Source organism: Malus domestica, chromosome 16 (assembly GCF_042453785.1).
Source record: "Malus domestica chromosome 16, GDT2T_hap1".
NCBI lineage: Eukaryota > Viridiplantae > Streptophyta > Magnoliopsida > Rosales > Rosaceae > Malus > Malus domestica.
In genome coordinates, this window is record NC_091676.1 from 28,086,913 (window position 1) to 28,113,849 (window position 26,937).

General features: G+C 42.0%; 1 protein-coding gene across 1 annotated transcript; it reads left to right on the forward strand.

Moving 5' to 3' along the window:
- Positions 1 to 19,293: 19,293 nt before the first annotated feature.
- Positions 19,294 to 26,019, forward strand: LOC103453835 (adagio protein 1). Its single transcript, XM_008393415.4, has 2 exons — positions 19,294 to 19,952; positions 23,541 to 26,019. Exons 1-2 carry the CDS (start codon positions 19,693 to 19,695, stop codon positions 25,150 to 25,152), a joined length of 1,872 nt encoding a protein of 623 aa, XP_008391637.1. The 5' UTR covers positions 19,294 to 19,692; the 3' UTR covers positions 25,153 to 26,019.
- Positions 26,020 to 26,937: the final 918 nt, after the last annotated feature.

Here is a 26,937-nt window from a genome sequence, read left to right on the forward strand (position 1 = left end):
TCAGCGTCATAAGATCTTCGCTTCTGTCTCACTGATTTGGTCTTGGGGTCAATACTTAATCGATGACAGATGATATCGGGAGAGATGCCTGACATGTACTCGTATGACCAGGCGAAGACCTTAGTGTTCTCTTACAAAAAAGAGATCAATGCCAACCGAATGGGTGGTGACAAGGTGGTGCCAATCTTCACCATGCGATCCGGATAATCTTTTGAGATAGAGACATTCTCCAACTCTTCAACGAGTTGTGCTTACTGGGTGAAAGAGTCATCTCGAGGATCGTCGGGTTGACTGTTGCCACTATGAAGATCCAAGTTGGCTTCATCTGGGCTGGTCTTTATGACTCGTCATGTATAGAAAGGGTTTCCTTGGGCACTGGCAGGTGTTGTTGCTTGACCGAAGTGTTGTAACATGATCGTGCACTAAGTTGATCTCCTCTGATGTAACCATTGCCATAAGGGGTTGAAAATTTCATCAACAACATATGTGTGGATACCATGGCCTTGAGATCATTGATACCTGTGCATCCCAAGATGACATTGTATGCCGTTGGGCAATCAACCACCAGGAAGTTAGTGGTAATGGTAGCTGTGTAAGGGCCTGTACCAATGGTGAAAGGTAAGTGTATGCTCCCCAAAGATTGCACAATATCACCGGAGAAGCTTATCAAAGGGGAAATCAAGTGATCGAGCAAGTGTTCAGCTACATTAAGTGCCCTGAAAGCTTTAGCAAACATGATATTGATCGAAACCCATGTGTCTACCAGGATTCATCGTACTTCAAAGTTGGCTATGTGAGCTTCCACGATCAATGAGTCGTTGTGAGGGTAGATGATACCTCTTTCTTCTTCAGGGTAGAAACATATTGGATCCCAGTTAGGCTTTTGATACTTACCTCTCCTGATGTCTTGCACGTGAAACACTTGGTGGCCAGACCTTAAAACTCGTTCACTATTTTTCATGACCCTGTTGGAAGATTTAGATATGGGTGTGCCACCACTTATGGAATATATCATATTCACTTGTCATTGATTACGGTTACCCTTTGGAGGGTGAAGGAGGAATTGATCAATTTTTCCTTCACGTGCCAAAGCTTCAATATGATAACAAAGGGTGATACACTTCTGGCCGTTATGGCCGTTATGATCGTGGTAATAGCAAAACGTGCCCGTGTTCTTCATGGGCTTGTAATCCGGGTGCCTCGGCTTTGGCTTCGGTATCAAGTGTGCTATGCTGGGGTGAATGGCCATGCATGTGGTGTTCAAAGGTAAGTATGCCTCATACCTCGGGGTAGGGGCTGTCTTGACACGTGTTTGACCCACTGTGTTGACTGCCTAGGGTCGAGGATTATCATGGCGATACCCTTGGTTATCGCGGTAATGTCCCTTACTCTTTTTACTAAAATGAGACTGGTGAGGATGAAAATCTTTCCTTTTACCATAAGATTGATATGTCTGTTGACTTGGCAAAGTATTAAGTAAGGCAGGGGGAGGCACCGCTACTGTTTGGAAGGTCAAGGTCTTCTCATTTGGTTGGATCTGGCTTCCACTCCCTACTTGCTGATAAGAGGTGGCTGTGGGGGGTTTCCCTTGATATGTCCTTACCTCGACAGAGGCATGGTTGTAAGCCTGTGCCATCACCTCAGAGTAAGTTTTCCAAGTGTTGGTATTGATCATGTACTTAAAGAAACAGTCACGTAGGCCTACCGTGAAGGCTTTGAGAGCAGTCTTGTCGTCTGCCTCAGCACAACAGGAATACTCTTGGCTAAAGCGGCCAGCATACATACATAATGACTCGTATGGCTTCTGGCGAATAGTGTACAAGTCATCTGCAGAGTGCAAGCGATCGGTCTAGAAAATGTGTTGAGAAACAAACAGTTTCCTCAATTCCTCAAATGAGTCTACCGTCTCAGGTGGAAGACGATAATACCAATTTAGAGCTCCGCCAGAGAGGGTAGAGGGGAAAAGAAGACATCGCTCTTCGTCGATGTGCATCCGGTATGCCATGGTGGACTAAAAAAGGTTAAGGTGTTCAATCGGGTCCTCCTTTCTAGTATAGAGTTGTAAGCCAAGCTTCTGCTTTGTCTTTGCTTAGAGGGGGTGTCGAAGATCCTCCTTATAAGAGGGTCAGGCCTAGGTTGGTTCCAATCAGGTATCTCAGCTTGTCGTTCGGCCTTTAACTTGTTTACTTCCTTAAGAATTTGTAGGACAAGAGGGTCCTGAGTGGAGTCATATACCACTGGAGCTTTCTTTCGTAAATCTCCATCTCCTCTTGGAAGTATGAAGGTTTGATAAAGAGCATGTGATTTTTCCCTGGACTCCCCGTACTGACTTCCAAGGTATGTCTGTCGGAACATCTCTGAGTCCCCTATACCTTTGTGTTTATCTAGAACTTGTTGCCCCTTCCCCAAATTGGTAGCCGGCTTGGGACATGGGAGGGGATCGAGTCTTTGAGAGACCCTTGGGCCATTGATCTTCGAGCTTCCATGGATGGGATTGTCTCGACGTTGCTTTAGAAAATCTCGACCGTCGTGAAAGACGGCTTTCGATCCTTCCACTCCTTTGGTAAAGTGTCTTCCTCTATTTCTGCTACTTTGGGTCGAAGCAGCTGGGTTGAGAGAAGTCTCATGTTGATCAATGTTTTAATGATTAGCTCACTCCTCATCAGGGATACCCATGTCGAAGGCAAGTGACCCTCCGTGTTGGGGGCACCCAGATGATGGTTGATGTCAACAAGGGTAACGAGCTCGCATGTTTGAGTATGCCTAGTTTCATGGAGCGTCTCAAAGAGCTTCTCATACTGCTCTTGGAGGACCTCATTCTTCATTGCTATTTTGTTGTTCTGAGCTTCTAGCTCATCGACTTTAGCTTGAAGAACAACCTTATTTCCTTCATTTTTTCGTTGCTTCGCAGCAGGTGCGAGGGGGGTGTCATTCTGTGTGTTGTGGCTTCTTCACTCCCCATGTTAGAGAGGGATGCCTGGTCAAAAGAAAGTGTACGAATGGTGGAAACCAGTTTGACAAAGCTGAAGAGAGTGGGAATAAGTGTCGTTCCCACAGACGATGCCAAATGTTGATGCACAAAATCGGCGAGGACTTTGGTACAATAGAAATTTTTAAGTTTGTGACCTTCGCTAGATTGCTCCGGTCACTAGTGTGGATAAGTATGTAAATGGATAGAGACAGGGAAGCAAACACAAGATGTACGTGGTTCACCCAAATTGGCTACGTCCACGTAGTAGAGGAGTTCTCATTAATTGTGATGGGGTTTACACAAGTATATAGGTTTAAGCTCTTCTTTTGTGAGTACTAGTGAATGATTTAGTACAAATGACATTAGGAAATATTGTGATAGAATGATCTCTATTTATAGAAGAGAGTTTCTAGTTTCATTCTGACATTGACACGTGTCGTATTATGATTGGCTTCTGATGTTGACACGTGTCACGCTATGATTGGCTTCTGATGTCGACATGTGTCGCGCTGTGATTGGCCACCTGGTTGGAGGGAAACTCTTCTGGGTCCTTGACGGTATAACGTTGACCGGTGCTTAGTAGTTTCGGGATTGATCAAGTATGGTACAAACATATATATATATATATATCTGAAATCATAACAATTCAATTCATGCTTCACATAATCATATTCATATGTATGCCATGCCAAAATATAACAAAGTAAACAATCTAGGTAAGAATGATTTTATAGAAATATGATATGTTAATCGGAACCCCTGTGGTAGTCTGTATGGCTGAATTCATAGCTCAAAAGTCAATCTAGCCGGAGTCACTGCACTAGCTGGAGTCACTGCACTAACCTATACGGAAATATACTGCACAAAAGTCGGAACCACTAAAAAGGGTCTGTACGACAAGATTAGGTGAAATATAATTATGCTCAATTCTATTCTCTCATAATAGCTGGGTGATAAATCGCTAGTCACCTACGAGTTGGAACCATGAATAAGGTCTGTACGACAAGACTGTGCACTTAAGTTGGATCCAATATGAGCATATAAAGCAGGAGGTAACGTAAATAAACAGGCTTGTACTTCATATCTCTGGCTAAATCATAATCATCCTAGGTGCAGTTTTATGAGCTCAACATTATTTAGTCACATATCATATCATCTATGATTCATATAACCAAATATAATTTACCTGAACTTACCTGTACCTCCACAACACCATATTTATATATATGTAACCATGAAATGCATATTCAGAATATAAAAGCATTTGACATATTATTTCAAAGCATACTTTCCTTAAAAATGCATTTTTGGGAAATATATCAAATATATAAGTATATACTGAAAACAAAAGCCTACTCACTGGTATGTCGATGGGTTGTAACCCCCGAGTCTCCCGTGGATACGCTCGTCCTCGAAATAAGTCTCACCTATATGCGAATTAACTATAAAAACGTTATTTTAAAGCATATAGGCAAAACTAGCTAATAACTTATCATACATTGCTCAATTTGGGTATATGAATATTGTTTGTACCATACTTGACCAATCCCGAAACTACTGAGCACCGATCAATATTATACCGTCAAGGACCCAGAAGAGTTTCCCTCCAACCAGGAGGCCAATCACAGCGCGACACGTGTCGACATCAGAAGCCAATCATAGTGCAACACGTGTCAACATCAGAAGTCGATCACAACACGACACATGTCAATGTCAGAACGAAACTAGAAACTCTCTTCTATAAATAGATATCATTCTCTCACAATATTTCCTAATGTCATTTGTACTACATCATTCACTAGTACTCACTAAAGGAGAGCTTGAACCTATGTACTTGTGTAACCCTTCACAATTAATGAGAACTCCTTTACTCCGTGGACGTAGCCAATCTGGGTGAACCACGTACATCTTGTGTTTGCTTCCCTATTCCTATCCATTTACTTACTTATCGACACTAGTGACCGGAGCAATCTAGTGAAGGTCACAAACTTAACACTTTCTGTTGTACCAAAGTCCTTACTGATTTTGTGTATCAACATTTGGCGCCATTTATGGGAACGACACTTATTCCCACTCTTTTCAGCTTTGTCAAGCTGGTTTCCACCATTCGTACACTCTCTTTTGACCGAGCATCCCTTTCCAACATGGGGAGCAAAGGAAGCCACAACACACAGAATGACACCCATCTTGCACCTAGTGCGAAGCAATGAAATAAGGAAGGAAAGAGGGTTGCTCTTCAAGCTAAAGTCGATGAGCTAGAAGTTTAGAACAACAAGATAGCAATGAAGAATTAGGTCATCCAAGAGCAGTATGAGAAGCTTTTTGAGACGTTCCACGAATCTAGGCGTACTCAAACATGCGAGCTCATTACCCCTGTGGACATCAATCATCACCTGGATGCCCCCCAACACGGAGGGTCACCTTCATTCGACATGGGTATCCCTGAAGAGGAACGAGCTAATCATCAAAACATTGATCAACATGAGAATTCTCTCAACCCAGCTACTTCGACCCGAAGCAGGAGAAGTGGAGGAAGACACCTCCTTGCAGAAGGGTTGGAAGGATCGAAAGCCGTTTATCGTGACTGCTGAGACTTCCTAAAGCAACGTCGAGAGAATCCCTTCCACATATGCTTGAAGATTAATGACCCAAGGGTTTCTGAACGACTCGGTCCCTTCCCACGACCCAGGCCAGCTGCTAATCTAGGGAAGTAACGACAGGTCCCAGAAGAACATGAAGGTACATGGGACTCTGATGTATTCCGACAGACTCACCCTAGAAGTTAGTACGGCGAATCCAAGCAAAAATCACACGCCCTTACTTAAACTTTCCTACTTCCAAGAGGCGATGGAGGCTTAAGAAAGAGAATCCCAGTGGTACATGACTCCACTCAGGACCCCCTTGTCCTACAGCTCATTGAGAAAGTAAACAAGTTGAAGGCCGAATGTCAGGCCGAGATACCTGACTGGAACCAACCCAGGCCTGGCCCTCTCACAAGAAAGATCTTCGACACCTCCTTCAAGCAAAGACAAAACAAAAGCTTGGTTTACAACTCTATATTGGAAGGGAGGACCTAATTGAACACCTTAACCTCTTTGAGTCCACCATGGCATATCGGATGCACACCGATGAAGAGCGATGTCTTCTCTTCCCCTCCACCCTCTCTGGCAAAGCTCTAAACTGGTATTACCGTCTTCCACCTTAGACATTAGACTCATTTGAGGAACTAAGGAAATTGTTTGTCTCTCAACACATCTTCTAGACCGATCGCTTGCATTCTGCAGATGACTTGTACACTATTCGTCAGAAGTTAGACGAGTTATTACGTATGTATGCTGGCCGCTTCAGCCATGAGTATTCCTGTTGTGCCGAGGTAGACGACAAGACTGCCCTCAAAGCCTTCACGGCAGGCCTACGTGACTGTTTCTTCAAGTACATAATCAATGCCAACACTTGGAAGACTTACTCTGAAGTGATGGCACAAGCTTACAACCATGCCTCCGTCGAAGTAATGACATATCAAGGGAAACCCCTCACAACCACCCCTTATCAGCAAGTAGGGAGTGGAAGCCAGATCCAACCAAATGAGAAGACATCGACCTTCTAAACGGTAGCTGTGCCTCCTCCTGCCTTACTTAATGCTTTGCCAAGTCAAGAAACATATCAATCTCAGGGCAAAATGAAAGATTTCCATCCTTACCAGTCTCATTTTAGTAAAAGGAGTAAGGGACATTACCGCGATAACCAAAGGTATCGCCATGATAATCCCCAACCCCAGGCAGTCAACACAGTGGGTCAAGCACGTGTCAGGACAGCCCCTACCCTGAGGTATGAGGCATACACACCCTTGAACGCCACATGCGTGGCCATTTACCCCAGCATAGCATACTTGATATCGAAGCCAAAGCCGAGGCACCCAAATTACAAGCCTACGAAGAACACATGCACGTTTTGCTGCTACCATGAGCATAACAGCCATGACGGCGAGAAGTGTATCACCCTTCGTGATCATGTTGAAGCTTTGGCACGTGAAGGAAAAATTGATCAATTCTCCCTTCACCCTCTAAGGGGTAACCGTAACCAACGCCAGGTGAATGTGATATATTCCATAAGTGGTGGCACACCCATATCTAAATCTTCCAACAGGGCCATGAAAAATAATGAACGAGCTTTAAGGTCTGGCCACCAAGTGTTTCACGTGGAAGACATCAGAGGAGGTAAGTATCAAAAGCCTAACTGGGATTCAATATGTATCTACCCTGAGGAAGAAAGAGGTATCATCTACCCTCACAACGATCCATTGATCGTGGAAGCTCACATAGCCAACTTTGAAGTACGACGAATCCTGGTAGACACGGGGGCTTCGGTCAAGATCATGTTAGCTGAAGCTTTCAGGGCACTTAATGTAGCTGAACACTTGCTCGATCGCTCGATTTCCCCTCTGATAAGCTTCTCCGGTGATATCGTGCAACCTTTGGGTAGCATACACTTACCTTTCACCATTGGTACAGGCCTTTGCACAGCTACCATTACCACTAATTTCCTGGTGGTTGATTGCCCAACGGCATACAATGTCATCTTGGGACGCACAGGCATCAATGATCTCAAGGCCATGGTATCCACACATATGTTGTTGATGAAATTTCCAACCCCTTATGGCAAGGGTTACATCAAAGGAGATCAATTTAGTGCACGATCATGTTACAACACTTCGGTCAAGCAACAACACATGCGTGTGCCCAAGGAAACCTTTTCTATACATGACCAAGTCATAAAGACCAGCCCAGACAAAGCCAACTTGGATCTTCATGGTGGCAACAGTCAACCCGACGATCCTCGAGATGACTCTTTCACCCAGCAAGCACAACCCGTTGAAGAGTTGGAGAAGGTCTCTATCTCAAAAGTTTATCCGGATCGCATGGTGAAGATTGGCACCACCTTGTCACCACCCATTCGGTTGGCATTGATCTCTTTTTTGCAAGAGAACACTGAGGTCTTCGCTTGGTCATACGAGGACATGCTAGGCATCTCTCTTGATATCATCTGTCATCGTTTAAGTATTGACCCCAAGACCAAGCCAGTGAGGCAGAAGTGAAGATCTTATAACACTGAACGGTACGAGGCAATGAAGGCAGAAGTTGAAAAACTCAAAGGCATAGGCTTTGTCCGTGAAGTCAATTATCCAACGTGGGTAGCAAATGTTGTCCTTGTTAAGAAGAATCTGACCAAAGAAAGTCTCATGCTCTAAAAGGTCATATGGAGAATGTGTGTCGATTACACCGATCTAAACAAAGGATGCCTGAATGATAGCTTTCTTCTTCCTTTCATAGACAGACTTATAGACTCTACGGCACGGTGTGAACTTCTGAGCTTCATAGATGCTTACTCAGGATACAACCAAATCCTCATGAACCCTCCGGACCAAGAATACACAGCCTTCACTACTGACAGGGGACTATATTGCTATAAAGTTATGCCCTTCGACCTAAAGAATGCAGTAGCAACTTATCAGAGACTAGTCAATTCAATGTTCGCCGAACAAATTGGGAAGAGCATGGAAGTTTACGATGATGATATGCTAGTCAAAAGAAAACATGCTGACCAATATATCACCAACCTATCTGAAACTTTCACCATTCTGAAAAGGTATCGAATGAGGTTGAACCCCAACAAATGTGACTTTGGCATAGGCTATGGCAAATTCTTAGGCTTCATGATAAGCCAACGAGGCATTGAGGCTAATCCCGAGAAGATCCAAGCAATCCTCGACACGAAGGAACCGGTAACTTCAAAAGACATCCAGAGCCTTACTGGCAAGGTGGCAGCTTTAACTAGGTTCATCTCTAAGGCCACAGACAGATGTGCTATTTTCTTCAAGGCACTTAAAAGAAGTAAGAAGTACATTACATGGACTGATGAATATGCTGAGGCATTCATGAACCTTAACGACTACATGAGTAAAGCCCATTTGCTCTCCAAACCTGAGGTTGGTGACACTCTCATTATCTATTTGTCGGTATCGACTTCAGCAGTAAGTTCTGTTCTCATTCAAAATGATGGTAATGTCGAACGACCTGTCTACTACGCTAGCAAGGCCTTACAAGATGCGGAGACACGATACTCTAACATTGAGAAATTGGCTCTAGCATTGGTCATGTCTGCTCGAAAACTTCGCCCTTACTTCCAAGCACACTTCATCATCGTGCTTACCAATCATCCTCTTCGACAGATACTCCAAAGTCTTGACACTTCTGGGCAAATGATCAAATAGGCGATAGCATTGGGTGAGTTTGACATCTCCTACCAACCAAAGCCAGCTGAGAAGGGCCAAGCAGTGGCAGACTTCATCGCCGAATTCACATATCCTGTTGACATTGTTTATACACCTAAAAAAATGGTTTCATTACCCTCGGGAGCTCAGAAAATAGACCCAACAGCCTCAGCATGGAGTCTATATGTTGATGGCTCGTCCAACCAACAGGGTTGTGGAGCAGGACTAGTCCTTACGACCTCTGACAAAGTGGCGATGGAGTATGCTCTTCGTTTCAAATTCAAGGCATCGAACAATGAGGCCGAATATGAAGCCCTCTTAGCAGGCTTATGTTTGTCCAAACACCTTGGGGTTAAACGAATTGATATTTTCAGTAACTCTCAATTGGTGGTTAACTAGGTCACCAATAACTTTGACGCTAAGGATAGCTCCATGGCTGCATATCTGGCACAAACACAATTGTTGCTTAAGCACTTCCACTACCAGATCACCCAAATTCCTCGAGCAGCAAACAGTCATGTAGATGCTTTGGCTCGCTTCGCCTCAGCGGTGGAATACAAGACTGGGAGAAAAATTCAGGTCGAATTGTTGGCAGCACCAAGCACCATGGTTGCGGAAGTGTGCAACTTACAATAGGGGGATAATTGAATTACCCCGATTTATAAATTCCTTACTCATGGCACCCTTCCAAATGACAAAGTCCAAGCTAAGAAGATTCGATACAAGGCTACTCGTTACTTGATCATTGATGACCAACTCTACAAGCGAGGTTTTAACCTACCATACCTAAGATGCCTTACGCCCGCAGAGGCGGAAACTGTCCTTCGGGAAATACATGAAGAAGTCTGCGGAGATCATGCTGGATCTTGATCCCTAGCACACAAGGCTTTTTGCCAAGGATATTACTGGTCGACACTCCACCAAGATGCCATCAGAATATCCCGCTTATGTGATAAGTGTCAACGCTACGCAACTATTCCTCACTCCCCTTCCGAGCCGCTCACTTCTATGATCAACCCTTAGCCCTTCGCCCAATGGGGACTTGATTTGATCGGCCCAATGCTTGCAGGGAAGGGCAAGGTTTGCTATGTAATTGTTGCAGTTGACTACTTCACAAAGTGGGCCGAAGTAGAACCTTTGGCAACCATTACTGAGGCAAAAATAGAAGACTTTGTATGGAAGAACATCATTTGCAGATTCGATATTCCCAATGCGATAGTCACTGACAACGGGCGACAGTTCGACAACAACAAGTTCAGGATGTTATGCTCTAAGTTCAACCTCAACTTATGTTTTGCCTCCCCAGCTCATCCCCAATCTAATGGACAAGTTGAAGCCATCAACAAAATAATCAAGCGAACTTTGAAAACTAGCTTGGACAAGGCTAAAGGTTGTTGGCCAGAATTTGTACCCCAAGTTCTTTGGTTATACCGCACTTCGTATCGGACATCAACAGGAGAAACCCCATTCTCACTTGCTTTTGGTACAGAGGCAGTTGTCCCAGTTGAGCTTGAGCAAGCAATGTTCAGAGTCCAGAACTATATGCAAAGGGAAAATGACAAACAACTTACCCTCAACTTAGGTCTAGTCGAGGAACACAGAAACCAGACTTACTTGAGGAATGTCGCCTACAAGCAGCGCATCTCCAACTACTATGACTCAGGAGTCAAACCTCGTTCTTTCAAAGTGGGGGATTGGGTATTGAAGAAAAGATTACTCTGCAATAGAGTCTCGAGTGAAGGAACAGTTAGTTCAAATTGGGATGGACCGTTTGAAGTTAGTTCACATTGTACAAGTGTTAAGCTTCAGCCGTTCGGCATTCTATGTAACGAAGACTATTACGCATGAATTCAATAAAGAGGTGATTTAGACAACTCGGTCCTAATCCTCTTACATTCCTAGCAATGAAACATTTGGGTTTAAAGCTTCAACATAAATGCTTCCAACATGAAACAAATTCTAAGTATATGTCAACAAGACTATATAAATAAACGAACAACTTCACAGTATATTCGTTTAATCATACATTTCAACACATTCGTACATAAGCCAACTGTGCTTTGAAAGGGTTCAACATACTTTGTGTCATTCGACACTTGCTACAATGTGCCTAGACACCTTGCCCTTATTCTCACCAACCAGGTGATGAAATGTGAAGAAGGAACTCATTTTCATGCCACTAACCAGGTGATGAAATGTACAACCTATACTTTCCTTCATGCCACCAACCAGGTGAAGAAGGAACTCATCTTCATGCCACCAACCAGGTGATGAAATGTACAACCCGTACTCTCCTTCATGCCACCAACTAGGTGATGAAATGTACAACTTGTACTATAATATCATTTGGCAACTTGCCACTCATACCACAAACCAGGTGATGAAATGTACAGCCTATACTCTAATATCATTTGGCAACTTGCCATTCATGCCACCAACCAGGTGATGAAATGTACAACCCGTACTCTCCTTCATGCCACCAATCAGGTGATGAAATGTATAACCCGTACTCTAATATCATTTGGCAACTTGCCATTCATGCCACCAACCAGGTGAAGAAAGAACTCATCTTCATGACACCAACCAGGTGATGAAATGTACAACCCGTACTCTAATATCATTTGACAACTTGCCACTCATGCCACGAACCAGGTGATGAAATGTACAACATGTACTCTCCCTCATGCCACCAACCAGGTGATGAAATGTATAACTCGTACTCTAATATCATTTGGCAACTTGCCATTCATGCCACCAACCAGGGGAAGAAGGAACTCATCCTCGTGCCACCAACCAAGTGATGAAATGTGATGAAAGGTGATGAAGGAACTCACCTTCGTACCGCCAACCAAGTGATGAAAGCAACTCACCATTCATTCCACCTACTAGAAGATGAGTGGTACAACTTGTACATGTGAACTCCTAGCATTCACAAATAATAAAAAATCCTCAAGCTTGACAACTCAACTAGGGGAGCACTTATGCCCAACAAGAGTTATAGTAACCAACAAAGCCTTATTGCAAGCCAACAACAACTTCAGTGCATGGCATACGAAGATCAAGCTATTCAGCCCTCTTGCATCTGCTTCAAACATTTCCCCACTGTAACAATGTAAACACTACAACTCGTATAAAGCTTCACACACTCTTGATCAAGACAGTGTGAAGCAAAATCAATTTATGGTGCCAACAAGAGCTTCATTAATGGAGGGCAACCACAATTCTCAAAAGCTTCACACTCTTGATCAAGACAGTGTGAAGCAAAACCAATTTATGGTGCCAATAAGAGCTTCATCAAAAGAGGCCAACCACAATTCTCAAAAGCTTCACACACTCTTGATCAAGACAGTGTGAAGCAAAATCAATTTATGGTGCCAACAAAAGCTTCGTCAATAGAGGGCAACCACAATTCTCAAAAGCTTCACACACTCTTGATCAAGACAGTGTGAAGCAAAATCAATTTATGGTGCCAACAAGAGCTTCATCAATGGAGGGCAACCATAATTCTCAAAAGCTTCACACACTCTTGATCAAGATAGTGTGAAGCAAAACCAATTTATGGTGCCAACAAGAGCTTCATCAATGAAGGGCAACCACAATTCTCAAAAGCTTCACACTCTTGATCAAGACAGTGTGAAGCAAAACCAATTTATGGTGCCAACAAAAGCTTCATCAATGGAGGGCAACCACAATTCTCAAAAGCTTCACACACTCTTGATCAAGACAGTGTGAAGTAAAACCAATTTATGGTGCCAACAAAAGCTTCATCAATGGAGGGTAACCACAATTCTCAAAAGCTTTACACACTCTTGATCAAGACAGTGTGAAGCAAAACCAATTTATGGTGCCAACAAAAGCTTCATCAAAGGAGTTCAACCACAAATTCTCAAAAGTTTCACACTATCTTGATCAAGATAGTGTGAAGCAAAATCAATTCATGGTACCCAACAAAATCTTCAACTCCAAAGCTTTACTTACAAAGCTTCAACACAAAAGCTTCACCCACAAAAGCTTCATCAATGGAGGACAACTACAAATTCTCAAAAGCTTCACACTATCTTGATCAAGATAGTGTGAAGCAAAATCAATTCATGGTACCCAACAAAAGCTTCAACTCCAAAGCTTCACTTACAAAGCTTCAACTCCAAAGCTTGACCTATAAAAGCTTGACCCACAAAAGCTTCACCTACAAAAGCTTGACCCACAAAACTTCACCCACAAAAGCTTCACCTACAAAACTTCAACACAAAAGCTTCACCTACAAAAGCTTCACACTATCTTGATCAAGATAGTGTGAAGCAAAATCAATTCATGGTGCCCAACAAAGCTTGACCTACAAAAGCTTCACCCACAAAAGCTTGACCCATAAAAGCTTGACCCACAAAAGCTTCACCTACAAAAGCTTGACCCACTAAAGCTTCACCTACAAAAGCTTCACCTACAACACTTCAACACAAAAGCTTCACCTACAAAAGCTTCACACTATCTTGATCAAGATAGTGTGAACCAAAATCAATTCATAGTGCCCAACAAAGCTTCAACCTCAAAGCTTCACCTACAAAGCTTTAACACCAAAGCTTTAAAAAAAAATATATATATATATATATATAAATTTTTTTTCCGAAATTCAAAAATTCGAAAATTCGAAAAAAAAAAATTCGAAAAAAAAAAATTGCCTAGGCCTCCTCTTCTTTGGGCCTAACAACTTTCATAACAAATATATATGAAGAAGGAGTTTTGGGCTACCACTTAGAAATGAAATGCCTCATTTGTCAACTCCCTTGACCGGAGACTTGGGGGACTCGTACGATATGTTACTGCACCTTGATACTCGGAAGTCTCACGACCACTCAGTGACTTGGATTATTCAAGTCTCCAAATGAGAAGTTTTCCTCACTCGGGAAATTAAGGGAGCACTACCTCAACCTATATACTTCACTCACAAAGCTTCAACATACAAGCTTTAACAAAAGGAAAAATTCAAAAAACTTAGTGAAGAAGGCCTTGGTGTATTTAACACAATACGTTGAAATGAAGCAAAGCTTGTTTATTGATATCTCCGATAAGTTACAAATATGTACATATACATGAATCAAAATAAACAAACAAGAGGGAACCTTCACAAAGGTTGCTCAAGAGAAGTCTCAGCAGTCGACAGAGCCCCAGAAAGAGGAGGCACCAGAGGGTGATTATTCGGAGCCTCAGTACTAGGCAAAACCCCAGAAGGAGGAGGCACCGAAGGTTGATCATTTGGAGCTTCATTACGCGGTACAGCCCCAGAAGACGAAAGCAATAAATGCCTTCGGAACAAACCCACAAACCTCTGATGATCAAGTAAAATATGACCATCAGATTCCTGCAGCTGGTCGAGCTTCCTCTTCATGTTTGTAGCATAGTCATGTGCGAGCCTATGCAACTGTTTATTCTCATGCTTGAGCCCTCTGATCTCCTGTTTGAGACTTATCACTTCAGCCGCTAATGATTCAACTTGGCGGGTTCGAGCAAATAAGCGTTGGGCCATATTAGACACAGAACCTGCACACTGAATATTAAGAGCTAGAAAATCCTTAACTGCCAACTTATCAGACCGTTTGGAAAGTAGTCTGTTATCTTTGGGAGTGAGAATGTTCCTGGCCACCACCGCAGCGGTCATATCATTCTTCATCACAGAGTCCCCAACGGTAAGAGGACCAGTAGGGGATAAGAATGATGGGTGCCATATGTTGTCTTGAGAAGGCATGGCTGCCTCTTCACCAAAGTTCAAGTCAAAACGACGATCGAATGGGCCAGACATTCTCAGAAATGATGAAGGAGAAATGAGGTGCAATAAATCTCTTAAGTAAGGGGAAAATTCCTACAAGCAATAACTCTCTGAATGTACTACTTGCACACAATTGGTGCCCTTATAAAAGAAAAGGCAACATGGCCGTTGGTTCAAAAATCGAAGAGGCACCACTCTCCGGATTTCGAAGAAGCACCATTTTCCACACGCAACATTAGCTCCTCAAGTACCACAGATAACTTTGCCAAGGATCTCTGACAAAGTTTAGACACATAAATTTTGAAGACCCAGCTACCCTACTAATACCCACAAGGGTAAAAGAACAGCACCACTGCTTGATAACTAGAAAGTCCCAACGTGTGTCAACCTCCGTGCTCCGTGGCAAGGCAAACTGGTAAAAATGCCTAACCTTTACTCACATTCGAGAAAACACTCCCAACATGATTGATTTCTCAAAAATCGAAGAGGCACCGTTCTCTGAATCTCGAGAGCCAGACTCCCAACATGATTAGTTTCTCAAAAATCGAAAAGACACTGCTCTCCGAATCTCAAGAGTCAGACTCCCAACATGATTGCTTTCTCAAAAATCGAAGAGGCACCGTTCTCTAAATCTCGAGAGCCAGATCCCCGACAGGATTGCTTGTTCGAAAATCGAAGAGGCACCGCTCTCCGAACTTCGAGAGCCAAATTTCCTTGGATAAAGCTTGTCTGCAATCTTCACACGCAACATCAGCTTTCCAGATACCACATACCACTTTTTCAAAGCGTTATGACAAAGTTAAAACATGTGAGGCTTGCAGCTTCCACTACATTGCTATGACCAAGAAGAGTAAATGAATAGCATTATTACTTGCTCAAAATTCGAAGAGGCACCGCCCTCCAAATCTTGAGAGCCAAACTCCCAACAAGATTACTTTCTCAAAAATCGAAGAGGCACTGCTCTCTGAATCTCAAGAGCCAGACTCCCAACAGGATTGCTTTCTCAAAAATCGAAGAGGCACCGTTCTCCGAATCTCGAGAGCCAGATCCCCGACCGGATTGCTTGTTTGAAAACCGAAGAGGCATTGCTCTCTGAACTTCGAGAGCCAGATTTCCTTGGATAAAGCTTGTCTGCAATCTTCACACGCAACATCAGCTTTCTAGATACCACATACCACTTTTTCAAAGTGCTCTGACAAAGTTAAAACACATGAAGCTTGCAGCTCCCACTACATTGCTACGACCAAGAAGGGTAAAGGAATAGCATTACTACTTGTTGTTAGGGAGACTCCTATATATGTCGACATCCATCCTCCACGGACAGGCAGACCTGTAAAAATGCTCAACCATTCCTCATATCTGAGAGGGCACTCCTAACGAAGCCTCTCGAAATACTCAGCTTTCTTCCCCCCCCCAATAATACCTATGCAAACTAGCCACACCAGAGCAAGAGTATCTCATATCATCAGGGTCAAAAGCAAGAGTATCCCATATCATGCTTTTTCCCTATCTTTTCCTTTGCCCTTGTTCTTACCTGCAAGACAAGGAGAAAGAGAACAATCAGTCAGCACTTGGAATCAAGCTTCTAGTCAGGAACTGACTGCCTGGAACCCCTTGCCTGACTACTTACCTGGCATTGCTCTCGAGTACTCATCTTCAACATCTTATGCTTCCAGAAAAGATACCACATCTGCTTGAGGAACAGATAGGGCAAGTGAGAAGGATACAAGAAAGCATGTAGAGACAAGCGCAACAGAACACATGCCGATTCATCCACTACTTTGTCAACAGCAAAGTATCCCATATCATCAAGATCGAACGCACTCTTAATTTGATGACTTGTTTTGACCCTCAAATTCTTGAGTCGGCCTTATACTCTGGAAGAAACCAGAAAACCCTCAAGCCCAGTTCAAGAATAAGCCTGTGGAAAGTTACTTCTTCAAGAGCAAAAGTATCTCATATCATCTCTTCTCCATTTGCTTCTCCTTATCCTTGTTGCTGTTTACGACACAAAGAGAATGAGAACAATCAACCGGAAGCCGAAGTCGAACCTCCGATCCAGGTTGCTTGCTTGGAAGTCTGATTGCTTACCTTGTCTGTGACCTCTTTCGGTAAATCTCCTAGCTCGGCGACTTGGGGGACTCCTACTATAGGGTTTTGTATCGCACTTGACCAAGCCCGAAACTACAAGTAAGCTTCAAGTGAAATTGATACATTACCTTATGCATCTTCATCGGCTAAAGGTACCACCCCTGGATGGAGGAAAATTACTTCCAGAGAAGATGGCACATCTACGTATGAGACAGATAAGGCAAGTGAAAATGATGCCACACTTCGGTACTTAGAAGTTTCGTGATTACTCAATGGCTTAGATCTTGCAAGTCCCCAACTGAGGAGCTTCCCTCACTCGGGAGCTTAGGGGAGCACTGTTTGTACCATACTTGACCAATCCCGAAACTACTGAGCACCGGTCAACATTATACCATCAAGGACCCAGAAGAGTTTCCCTCAAACCAGGAAGCCAATCACAGCGCGACACGTGTCGACATTAGCGCGACATGTGTCAACATTAGAAGCCAATCACAACACGACACGTGTCAACATCAGAACCCAATCACAACACGACACGTGTCAATGTCAGAATGAAACTAGAAATTCTCTTATATAAATAAAGATCATTCTCTCACAATATTTCCTAATGTCATTTGTACTACATCACTCACTAGTACTCATTAAAGGAGAGCTTGAACCTATGTACTTGTGTAACCCTTCACAATTAATGAGAACTCCTCTACTCTGTGGACGTAGCCAATCTGGGTGAACCACGTACATTTTGTGTTTGCTTCCTTGTCCCTATCTAATTACTTACTTATCCACACTAGTGACCAAAGCAATCTAGCGAATGTCACAAACTTAACACTTTATGTTGTACCAAAGTCCTTACTGATTTTGTACATCAACAAATATACCACAGTGATCTACATAACCTCACGAACATCGTGATATTTTTAGATAAATTTTTCTGTGGCTCACGCGCCCTCACGCGCTAGGGAGGGCACGGCCTCACGCGCATCACCTTCAACCTCCAGACGCCAAAACTGTGTCACCGGCGTCGGATTCTGGGCAAACCTACAACTGCCTATTTCTCACTCGTTTCTTAACCATTTTTCATGAAATTTGTACCAAAATGAAGCTAGGGACATCTACAATCACATTATAGTAGTTTTAAGACCTAAAAACTGCTACATTTTCCTAGGGAAAGCTCGATAGATCGGCTTACCTAGGATAACTTCGATCTCGGCCCTCCGACGTCCATTTCCTTCCAACGAAGTACCCCGAGACTCGTGAGGACCTCCTTAAGCTTTTTATAGGCTTGAAATTTCCAAAAACACAAGATTTAACGTTTGCCTGAACAGTACCCCAAATCGGGGTTACAGTTTCGACATGAAAACAAAGTTGTCCTTACCTGAAAATGGTCTAGATGTGTTCCTGAGCTTGCAAGGAACACGATGGTACCTTCAATGTCCTCAATCTACAAAGTTTGAATGGGTTTTAGTGTTTGTCCGTACACAATGCCGAGAGGGAGAGGGAGAAAGTATGAGAGATAGAGAGGTAGCACGGGAGAGAAGAGATAGAAAAGGGTATGGATGTGTGTGTGGTCCAAAAATACACACCAAACACATTTGTATAATCCTTTTGTTCTAATTGGATCCAATTAGTTAGGAATAGAACTAATTGACCCAATTCCTTAACCCAAACACAGACACTTCCAACGCTCAAGGGTAAATCCGTCTTTTTACAATCACGATAATTAATTCTCGGGACGGGTTATGATACATGTATACAATTATTAAATTTAATTAATTATATATATTTACGGTTCGGTTCGGTTCTACTAACATGAAAGCCACCGGAACCGTTATGAATGGTTCTTTCGGTTCTTGTACCTGCGTTGATTTTTTTTGTCAACATAGTTTTTTAAGGTTTACTTTGTCGCAGTTCGATTTGGTTATGCGGTTCCACAATTTTTATGCCCACCCCTACCAAAGCCATCATGATCCATGGTAATTTTATTTTACTTAGAAGTCAGCTTAAGCCATATCTGAACTTAATCCTTTCACAATCCACTTCCATGAGAACTCGATCTAATCAACAATTTCTTGGGCTGAAAGCCCATATTGGCTTAAATGATCATTACTGGTCTGCTCGACCCAAACTGTTATTTAAGGCCCAAACAACCTCTTATAAGGGTTTACAACTTACAAACATCAACAATGTTTGCACCTGTTGAATGGTACCTATTAGTTGTCTGCTTAACCACGCGTGCGAGTATTAAGACGCTGGTCTGCTCGTTTCTTCTGATTCGTATCAAACGGCGCCCACTGGTGGAAAGCCCGACCCGGCTCCTTAGATTTTTCCCCAGCGAACTCCAGCCGGTCCACAGAGTTTCCATTTTTACTCCACATATTTATACTATGTATAATATTTTGGGTGCGAAAATACGATCAAAGCAGTTAAAAAGTTTAGCCGACCACCCGTTGGGCTTTTAGCTAAATTCCCCAAACACTTCCAACCACTAGTATCTCTCAACCTTTACACACACCTCCCACCTCCCACCTCCTCCGTTCGCCTTCGATCAAGGAGGACGGCGACGATTCAAATTCTTCCGGGCGATTGAAAGCAGTATTAATGGAGTGGGATAGCAATTCGGATCTGAGCACCGAGGAGGAGGAGGACGAGGAAGGGAGCTTGATTTTCCCCGACGACGATGACGTTTCGGGCCCCGGACCTGGTCCGCTTCCGTTCCCAGTCGAGAATTTGCTCCAAACGGCCCCGTGTGGTTTCGTTGTCACGGACGCTCTTGACCCTGACCACCCTATCATCTACGTGAACACTGTGTTTGAACTGGTCTCGGGGTACCGTGCCGAGGAGGTTCTTGGTCGCAATTGGTCAGTTTCCTTTCGTCGGATTTTGATATTAGGGTTTTGAATTGGGGGTTTTAGGGTTGCGTGTTTGGTTTTCGGTGGGGGATTGAATTGGGTTTTTTTGGAAATGTTTAATTTTGGTTGCGGAAACCGTGGGGAAATTGTATTTTGCTTTGTTAGAGGTGCTGCGTAATGAGTGTTTTGGATTGAATTGTTTTTCTCTGTGGTGATTGTGGTTGGTATTGGGCTGCTGGGGTTTGTGAGCTGTCTAGGGTTTTGTTTGGGCTCGGGAATTGGATGAAAATTAAGCAAATTGGAGCTGCAAATGGTTGTTTTGTTGATTCTTTGTGGTCTTGAACGCTCAGGCATGTTGTGTCGAGTGTTACTTCTTGTAGGAGCAATACAAATTTCTCATTCTGTAGTTGTCAAAGCAAATTAGGATACAATTACTATGAAATTTGATGCGAAAGGTTTCTATAGGTTTGGGTGTTGCCTTGTCATCCTATCGCTCTATTCTTGTCAAAGTTTTAATTTTAATTTTTTTTAAGAAGTGAAAATTTTGAGGAAGAAAATAATGGAAAATGGGATGGACAAGTGGTCCTTCTAGGTATCCCAATTAGAAAACACTACATAAAAGGAATAAAACAAGCCACACTCGATATCGAACTCCACTGTAGTTGATGAATCACACTAATTAGAACATCTCTAGAGTGTTCAAGGGGGCCAAAACTCTATGGATGTCCCAAATGAAAACTCTAATTGCCTTCTGTATCTTCAAAATTTTGTTTTAGACCTTGAATTTATGTATTTTAAAATTTATTTTAACACAAAGTCTTCTCCACATCTAATCTGGGGTATAAGCTTGGTGAATTTGATAGTTGCTACTATAATGCTTGAAATCCATTAGTAGGTTCATTAACACGAGTTGTATCATAGCTTTGTTTAGCTAAAATCTATAATACTATTGAAATCAATGCTTTTATTTTCTTTCTATTAGTCATAATATTAAAGATTACATTGTAGGTAATTTTTTGGGTGCTTTACGTAATAGTTGAAATATTTTATGTAAGGGGTTCATGTTTTTTATGGTTTTGTCTCCTGGTTGTAGCATCATGAGTAAATGTCATAAAATGAATACATCTGATTGCAAGCATCAAGTTATTTTTTTAAGATTCATATGCTAGATGGTACCTAATATGGTCCATCTATTTTTCTATCATTGTCCTATCTAGTTGAGTAGCTAAATGCCTAAGGTCGCACAAAAGTGTTTAGATTTTTCGTGATTAGAAGCAAATAAAGAAGAAAGAGCATGAGTCTCTTATGAAATTATAGATACCATAATTGGTCACTTTAAAGTAGGATAAAGCTTAAATGTTCGCCGCCTTCTTGTATAATATTATGATGTCCCCTCCAATTGGCGAGATGTTTGTGCTCAATATTCTCCCTCTAATTAATTGTCATTTGATAAACCTGTTTGAGCGTAGAGATGGTGTCAGTAGGAAGGATTACTTAAACTCTACACCAAAGTTTAAGTTTTGAAGTAAAGTTTCCCTCAGGGTTTTAACAAAGTAGATATACTAGAAACAGTTGTTTTACAAAAAAACAATTTGCATAACCATGTGATCTTTTTTGATTGGTTTTATTCATTTTACATACCTTAGAATAGTGCAATCTTATACATATCATAAGGTGTTAGTCACTGAAGCTGAGCTGTTTATGCCCAGCTTCTTAGTAGTCAACACTTATATTTTGTGACTTACACGAGCCAATACTATGATGCAATCGTTTAGAGCAACACTCTTTAGTTTTTCTTATACTTTACAGACAATTATTTGAATCTTCATTCTGAAATTTGCTAATGTTTCTGTTTGTGAGATTCTTGGTGTTTGTGGCTTAACTGAGTTATGAAGATATTGAACAAGCTCAAGAAATGATCTAATCCAGTCTTAGAATTTTTGATCATCAGATTTAAGTGTAACGAAGCTACCAGGATCATAATCAAGAATGGGTTGGTGTGTATTGGACCCTTACAAGTATAAAAAACCTGATGTAAAAGGGATGGTATTTTTGGGTCCCATTTTACACTACGGTCCAATGATGCAAAGTGTCTAATTTGGATTTCCATTTAAGAATTATCCATGCAAAAAATCAGCAAAATAATTTAAATGGGAAACTTATAAAGAGATCTAAAAATTACTCAATTTGGATGATTGAGCCGCATTGCTGGGTGGTCCTTCCAATGCAATCCCTTTTGGTTCTTATCGAAAGGGATCCCTCTTAGGAAGGGAACTATATGTATGTATATGTATGTATGTATGTATGTACACGTGTGTGTGTATTTTGTAATAAAGGAAAATTGTGTACTAGGGTTATTGTTTGGTTATTTGTAACATTTGTTGAGGATGGTGTTTCAAGTTTTATTGCTAAATGCGTGTTTATTTTTCCTATTTTGGTCTCTTTACTAGGATCTAACGGAAGACTTGGCACAAAAACGAGCGCAGGGGCATTGTAGGATTCATACTTCTGACCCCACTTAGTGGGATACGGCTTTGTTGTTGTTGTAATTAGTAGTACTAGACATGTATAATTGTTTATCTACTAGCTATTTTATAAGGTTGTCCATCTACAGTGAACCAAACTTGGATATGTGAAAAGAACAACCAAAATCAAGAAACCAACTACTAGAACATTCAATAGATTCTGAGTTGAATATTTTGACATTATGGGCACTGTATCAATGACCTGAGTTGAATCAATGCGCATATGTCATGTGACATTATGGCCATATGACAGGCACTGGATGCAACTAGCATTCAGTTGAATCTGAGTTGAATCATTGAAATTATGGTCACTGTATCAATGACCTTACCTAGCTTTTGCCCTTAGCTTAGGATAAGTAATATTGATTGGCCATGTGTCATGACAACAATAACATTATTTGCCCTTGTGATTCCTAGTCTTGATCCATCATGGGCCTTAAGAATCAGATGGAGTGTGTGCTCCAAAGTTTCAACCATGGGAGAAAAGATTGATTTCATTATCTGAGTAGCTACCTTGAGGGGAAGCAAAAGATTGAAGTTTCATAACTTTTAGTACTTTTGACAGCTTTAAACTTTTGTTATTATTTATATATCTCATAAAATTGTTCCTTTTCAATATATAGTATTGGAAAATTGAGATTAAGTTAACAATGACAGTAATTGAGTCAAAATTACAATAGCAAAGCTGCTACATGCAAATTATTACAAAGTTTAAGGGGACTGCTATAAGATTTCCTGATTTGTTGGGGAGGTCAGTATAAACTTTGCTACATCTTTGACATTTGGTTTTATTGTGATTAAAATTGACCTTATTCAAGGCAAAGCATTAATAAAAATTCGATATTTTACTGCTATATAATACAGTGTGTGTGTATATATATATATATTATTATTATTATTATTTTTAATTTTTTTTAATGTTGGGACGTTGGAGACAAATCAAATAGTTTTTGTGTTTCTTTTTATTTGAGGGCTCTCTTTTGTTGGAATTGGATGTTAGCATAAAGAAATAATGCATCTTTCTTTCTGTTCCCTTCTCTGTTTTGTTCTGATGTTGGTGCTTTTTTCACAGCCGGTTTTTGCAATATAGAGGGCCATTTGCAAAAAGAAGGCATCCACTAGTTGACTCTGCAGTAGTTGCAGAAATTAAAAGATGTCTGGAGGAGGGTATTGAATTCCAAGGCGAGTTATTAAACTTTAGGAAGGATGGATCTCCAATGATGAATAGATTGCGCCTGACACCGATATATGGGGATGATGATATCATAACCCACGTCATCGGGATTCAGTTCTTCACAGAGGCAGAAATTGATCTAGGTCCAGTGCCTGGCACTTCAATCAAGGAGTCTGTGAAATCTTCTGATCGGTTTCGTTCTTGTCTTTCTGCTTTCCGTCCTTCTGTCCTCCTGGGGGAGCGAAATATATGTCGTGGGGTTTGTGGGATGTTGCAATTGAGTGATGAGGTACTTGCTCTCAAGATTCTATCAAAATTGGCACCTAGAGACATTGCATCTATTGGTTCAGTCTGTAGGCGGCTGTATGAGCTTTCGAAGAATGAAGACCTTTGGAGAATGGTCTGCCAAAATGCATGGGGTAGTGAAACAACTCGGGTTTTAGAGGCTGTGCCTGGTGCAAAGAGGCTTGGTTGGGGTAGGTTGGCACGGGAACTGACTACTCTTGAAGCAGCGACATGGAGAAAGGTGACCGTTGGAGGTTCTGTTGAACCCTCGCGCTGTAATTTTAGTGCTTGTGCAGTTGGAAATCGTGTTGTCCTTTTTGGTGGTGAAGGGGTTAATATGCAACCGATGAATGACACCTTCGTATTGGATCTAAACGCCAGTAACCCAGAGTGGCAGCATGTCCAAGTCAGCTCTCCTCCTCCTGGTCGTTGGGGCCATACACTATCTTGTGTGAATGGGTCCCATTTGGTGGTATTTGGAGGCTGTGGAAGGCAGGGCTTGCTGAATGATGTTTTTGTACTGGATTTGGATGCAAAGCCTCCAACTTGGCGTGAAATATCTGGGTTGGCTCCTCCGCTACCAAGATCATGGCACAGTTCCTGCACTCTTGATGGCACCAAGTTGATAGTTTCAGGTGGTTGTGCAGATTCTGGAGTACTCCTGAGTGATACTTTCTTGCTTGATCTCTCAATGGAGAAACCTGTCTGGAGAGAGATACCAGTAGCATGGAAGCCCCCTTCAAGATTGGGCCACACCCTGTCCGTATATGGTGGTAGAAAAATTTTGATGTTTGGGGGCCTGGCCAAAAGTGGTCCACTTCGTTTTCGTTCCAGCGATGTGTTCACAATGGATCTGAGTGAGGATGAACCGTGTTGGAGGTGTGTTACGGGGAGTGGAATGCCAGGTTCTGGAAATCCAGGGGGTATGGCTCCTCCTCCTAGACTTGATCACGTAGCTGTGAGCCTTCCAGGTGGGAGAATACTGATCTTTGGTGGTTCTGTTGCTGGTCTTCACTCTGCATCACAACTTTATCTCTTGGATCCAACAGATGAAAAACCTACATGGAGGATATTGAATGTACCTGGGCAGCCCCCAAGATTCGCCTGGGGACATAGTACTTGTGTTGTAGGAGGGACAAGGGCAATTGTCCTTGGTGGTCAAACTGGAGAAGAGTGGATGTTAAGTGAACTCCATGAGCTTTCGTTGGCAAACTCTGTAATCTGATTGAGTGTGTATATGGGAACATGCTGTAACCACATTAGCCTTCAAGTGCAAGATTGGGGATCATTCTGATTCTGAATCAGCTAGGCAGAGATTGCTGCTTCAGTCACTAATAGCTCTTGACAAAAGTTACTTTAGTCGGGACATGTTTTGGGTGTTAGTGATAGTGCACATTTCTTATATGGAATTCTCCTGGCTCGAGATGAAGTTTCAATAATTTCACGAGCGACTTGAACCATGTTTGTTTTTTGTGAGGTTTGTTTGAGACTGCCCTTCAGTATGGACAATGAATAATTCTTCCTTTGGCAGGTTAGGAGTACATAGTGGATAGGTAGGTTTTATATATGTAGGCTTAGTCTTATAATGCCTATGTGTTTTAATTTTACGTTCTGTAATTTGAGCAAAACGTGAAAATGATGCTATGTTTATAGTAACGTATTGCTGGTCCTCTCCTCTATATGTAATGAATCCTTGTTCAGCTATCCTTCTTTCGTTTAAAACTTGTCATCCAGCTTAAAAGATATACAAGATAAGATTGTGTGGCAGATTTTCTGTAGAAGCCAGCATTCAACTCTGCAGAGCAAGGATGTGCCATTTTTGGGTGCAGATCAAGTTTTGTGATCAAGATTCAAGAATTTTCAGTCTCAAAGGAATGTGGCTTCTTCGGTTTGCTGCCCTGAATCTGCTCTTTAGTTCTCTTTGATTCCGTGTAGTCTTTCATTTTCCTCCTTACCTTTGGCCAGATATCTTTGTTATGTAAATTTGACTGCGGCTGTGTAACTGTTGCTCTCGTTTGTACACACTTGCTCAGTTTGTGTAATGGTAAAGGATTGATTGGAAGGAATAGGAATATGGCATCTGTTTGTTTCATTGAGTTGGCATATCACTACTTGTGTTTTGTGAGCTAAAAAGGGAAGAGAATATAGAAGAGGACAAGGACGATTTGATTCCTTTAGAATAATCTTCTTTCATTTGATTGCTTTTTCCCCTTGGGCCTTTATGTTTCGCATATTTTACCATCAAAGTTACTCGTGTATGTTTGATGATCATTGATGGTATGGAAGGAAAACTATAATCTTGGCTTCTTCATGAAGCAGTAGATCCATCCGAGTACTGGGAAATTATAACGCTGCAAAATGTAACTGATCCTATGATAAGTTATACGAAAGTCGTTGATGTTTGGGGTACAACATCCAATATCCAGGGACTTGGAACTAATCTTTAGGTTTAGGGTGTGATTTCTAAAGGACTACCTATGTACTAGATGGTCTTTGGTTCTTGAACGTGCTGACCCTAAAAATTACCAAGCCTACGTGACGTGCATGCCGAATAACTAAGAGCTAACTACATCCTTTTGGTGAATGCGGCATGCCAGCTCGCATTCGAGCTTGGTCGGCAAGTAAGGTAAATGTGGTGGTAGTGTCGAATGCGTTGCTAACTCCTGTATTCGAGCGATTAATGCCAAGGAAGGAAAACGTCTTGGCCTTGGGTTCTAGAACTTAAAGACAAGGTTGCTAGTCACTGCAAAGTTCAATAAAGGTTTGGCTTTCAATGTCTTGAACACTACGTAACCTGGTAGCATCTCACTTCGCCAACAAGGCTAATGAGAACACCTCTTTCAGTGAGAGAGTCAAAGACTCCTAGCTGTTAGAGACTTGGATGGATAACCAGCCGAACATGTAGTAGTGTTGTTAGTCCAAAATGAAGATACTTGTCTAATGCCTAATTCTATAGCTCCAGTGTTATTAATCCAAATTGAAGATGTTGTCGGCTGTCAACACAGTGCCA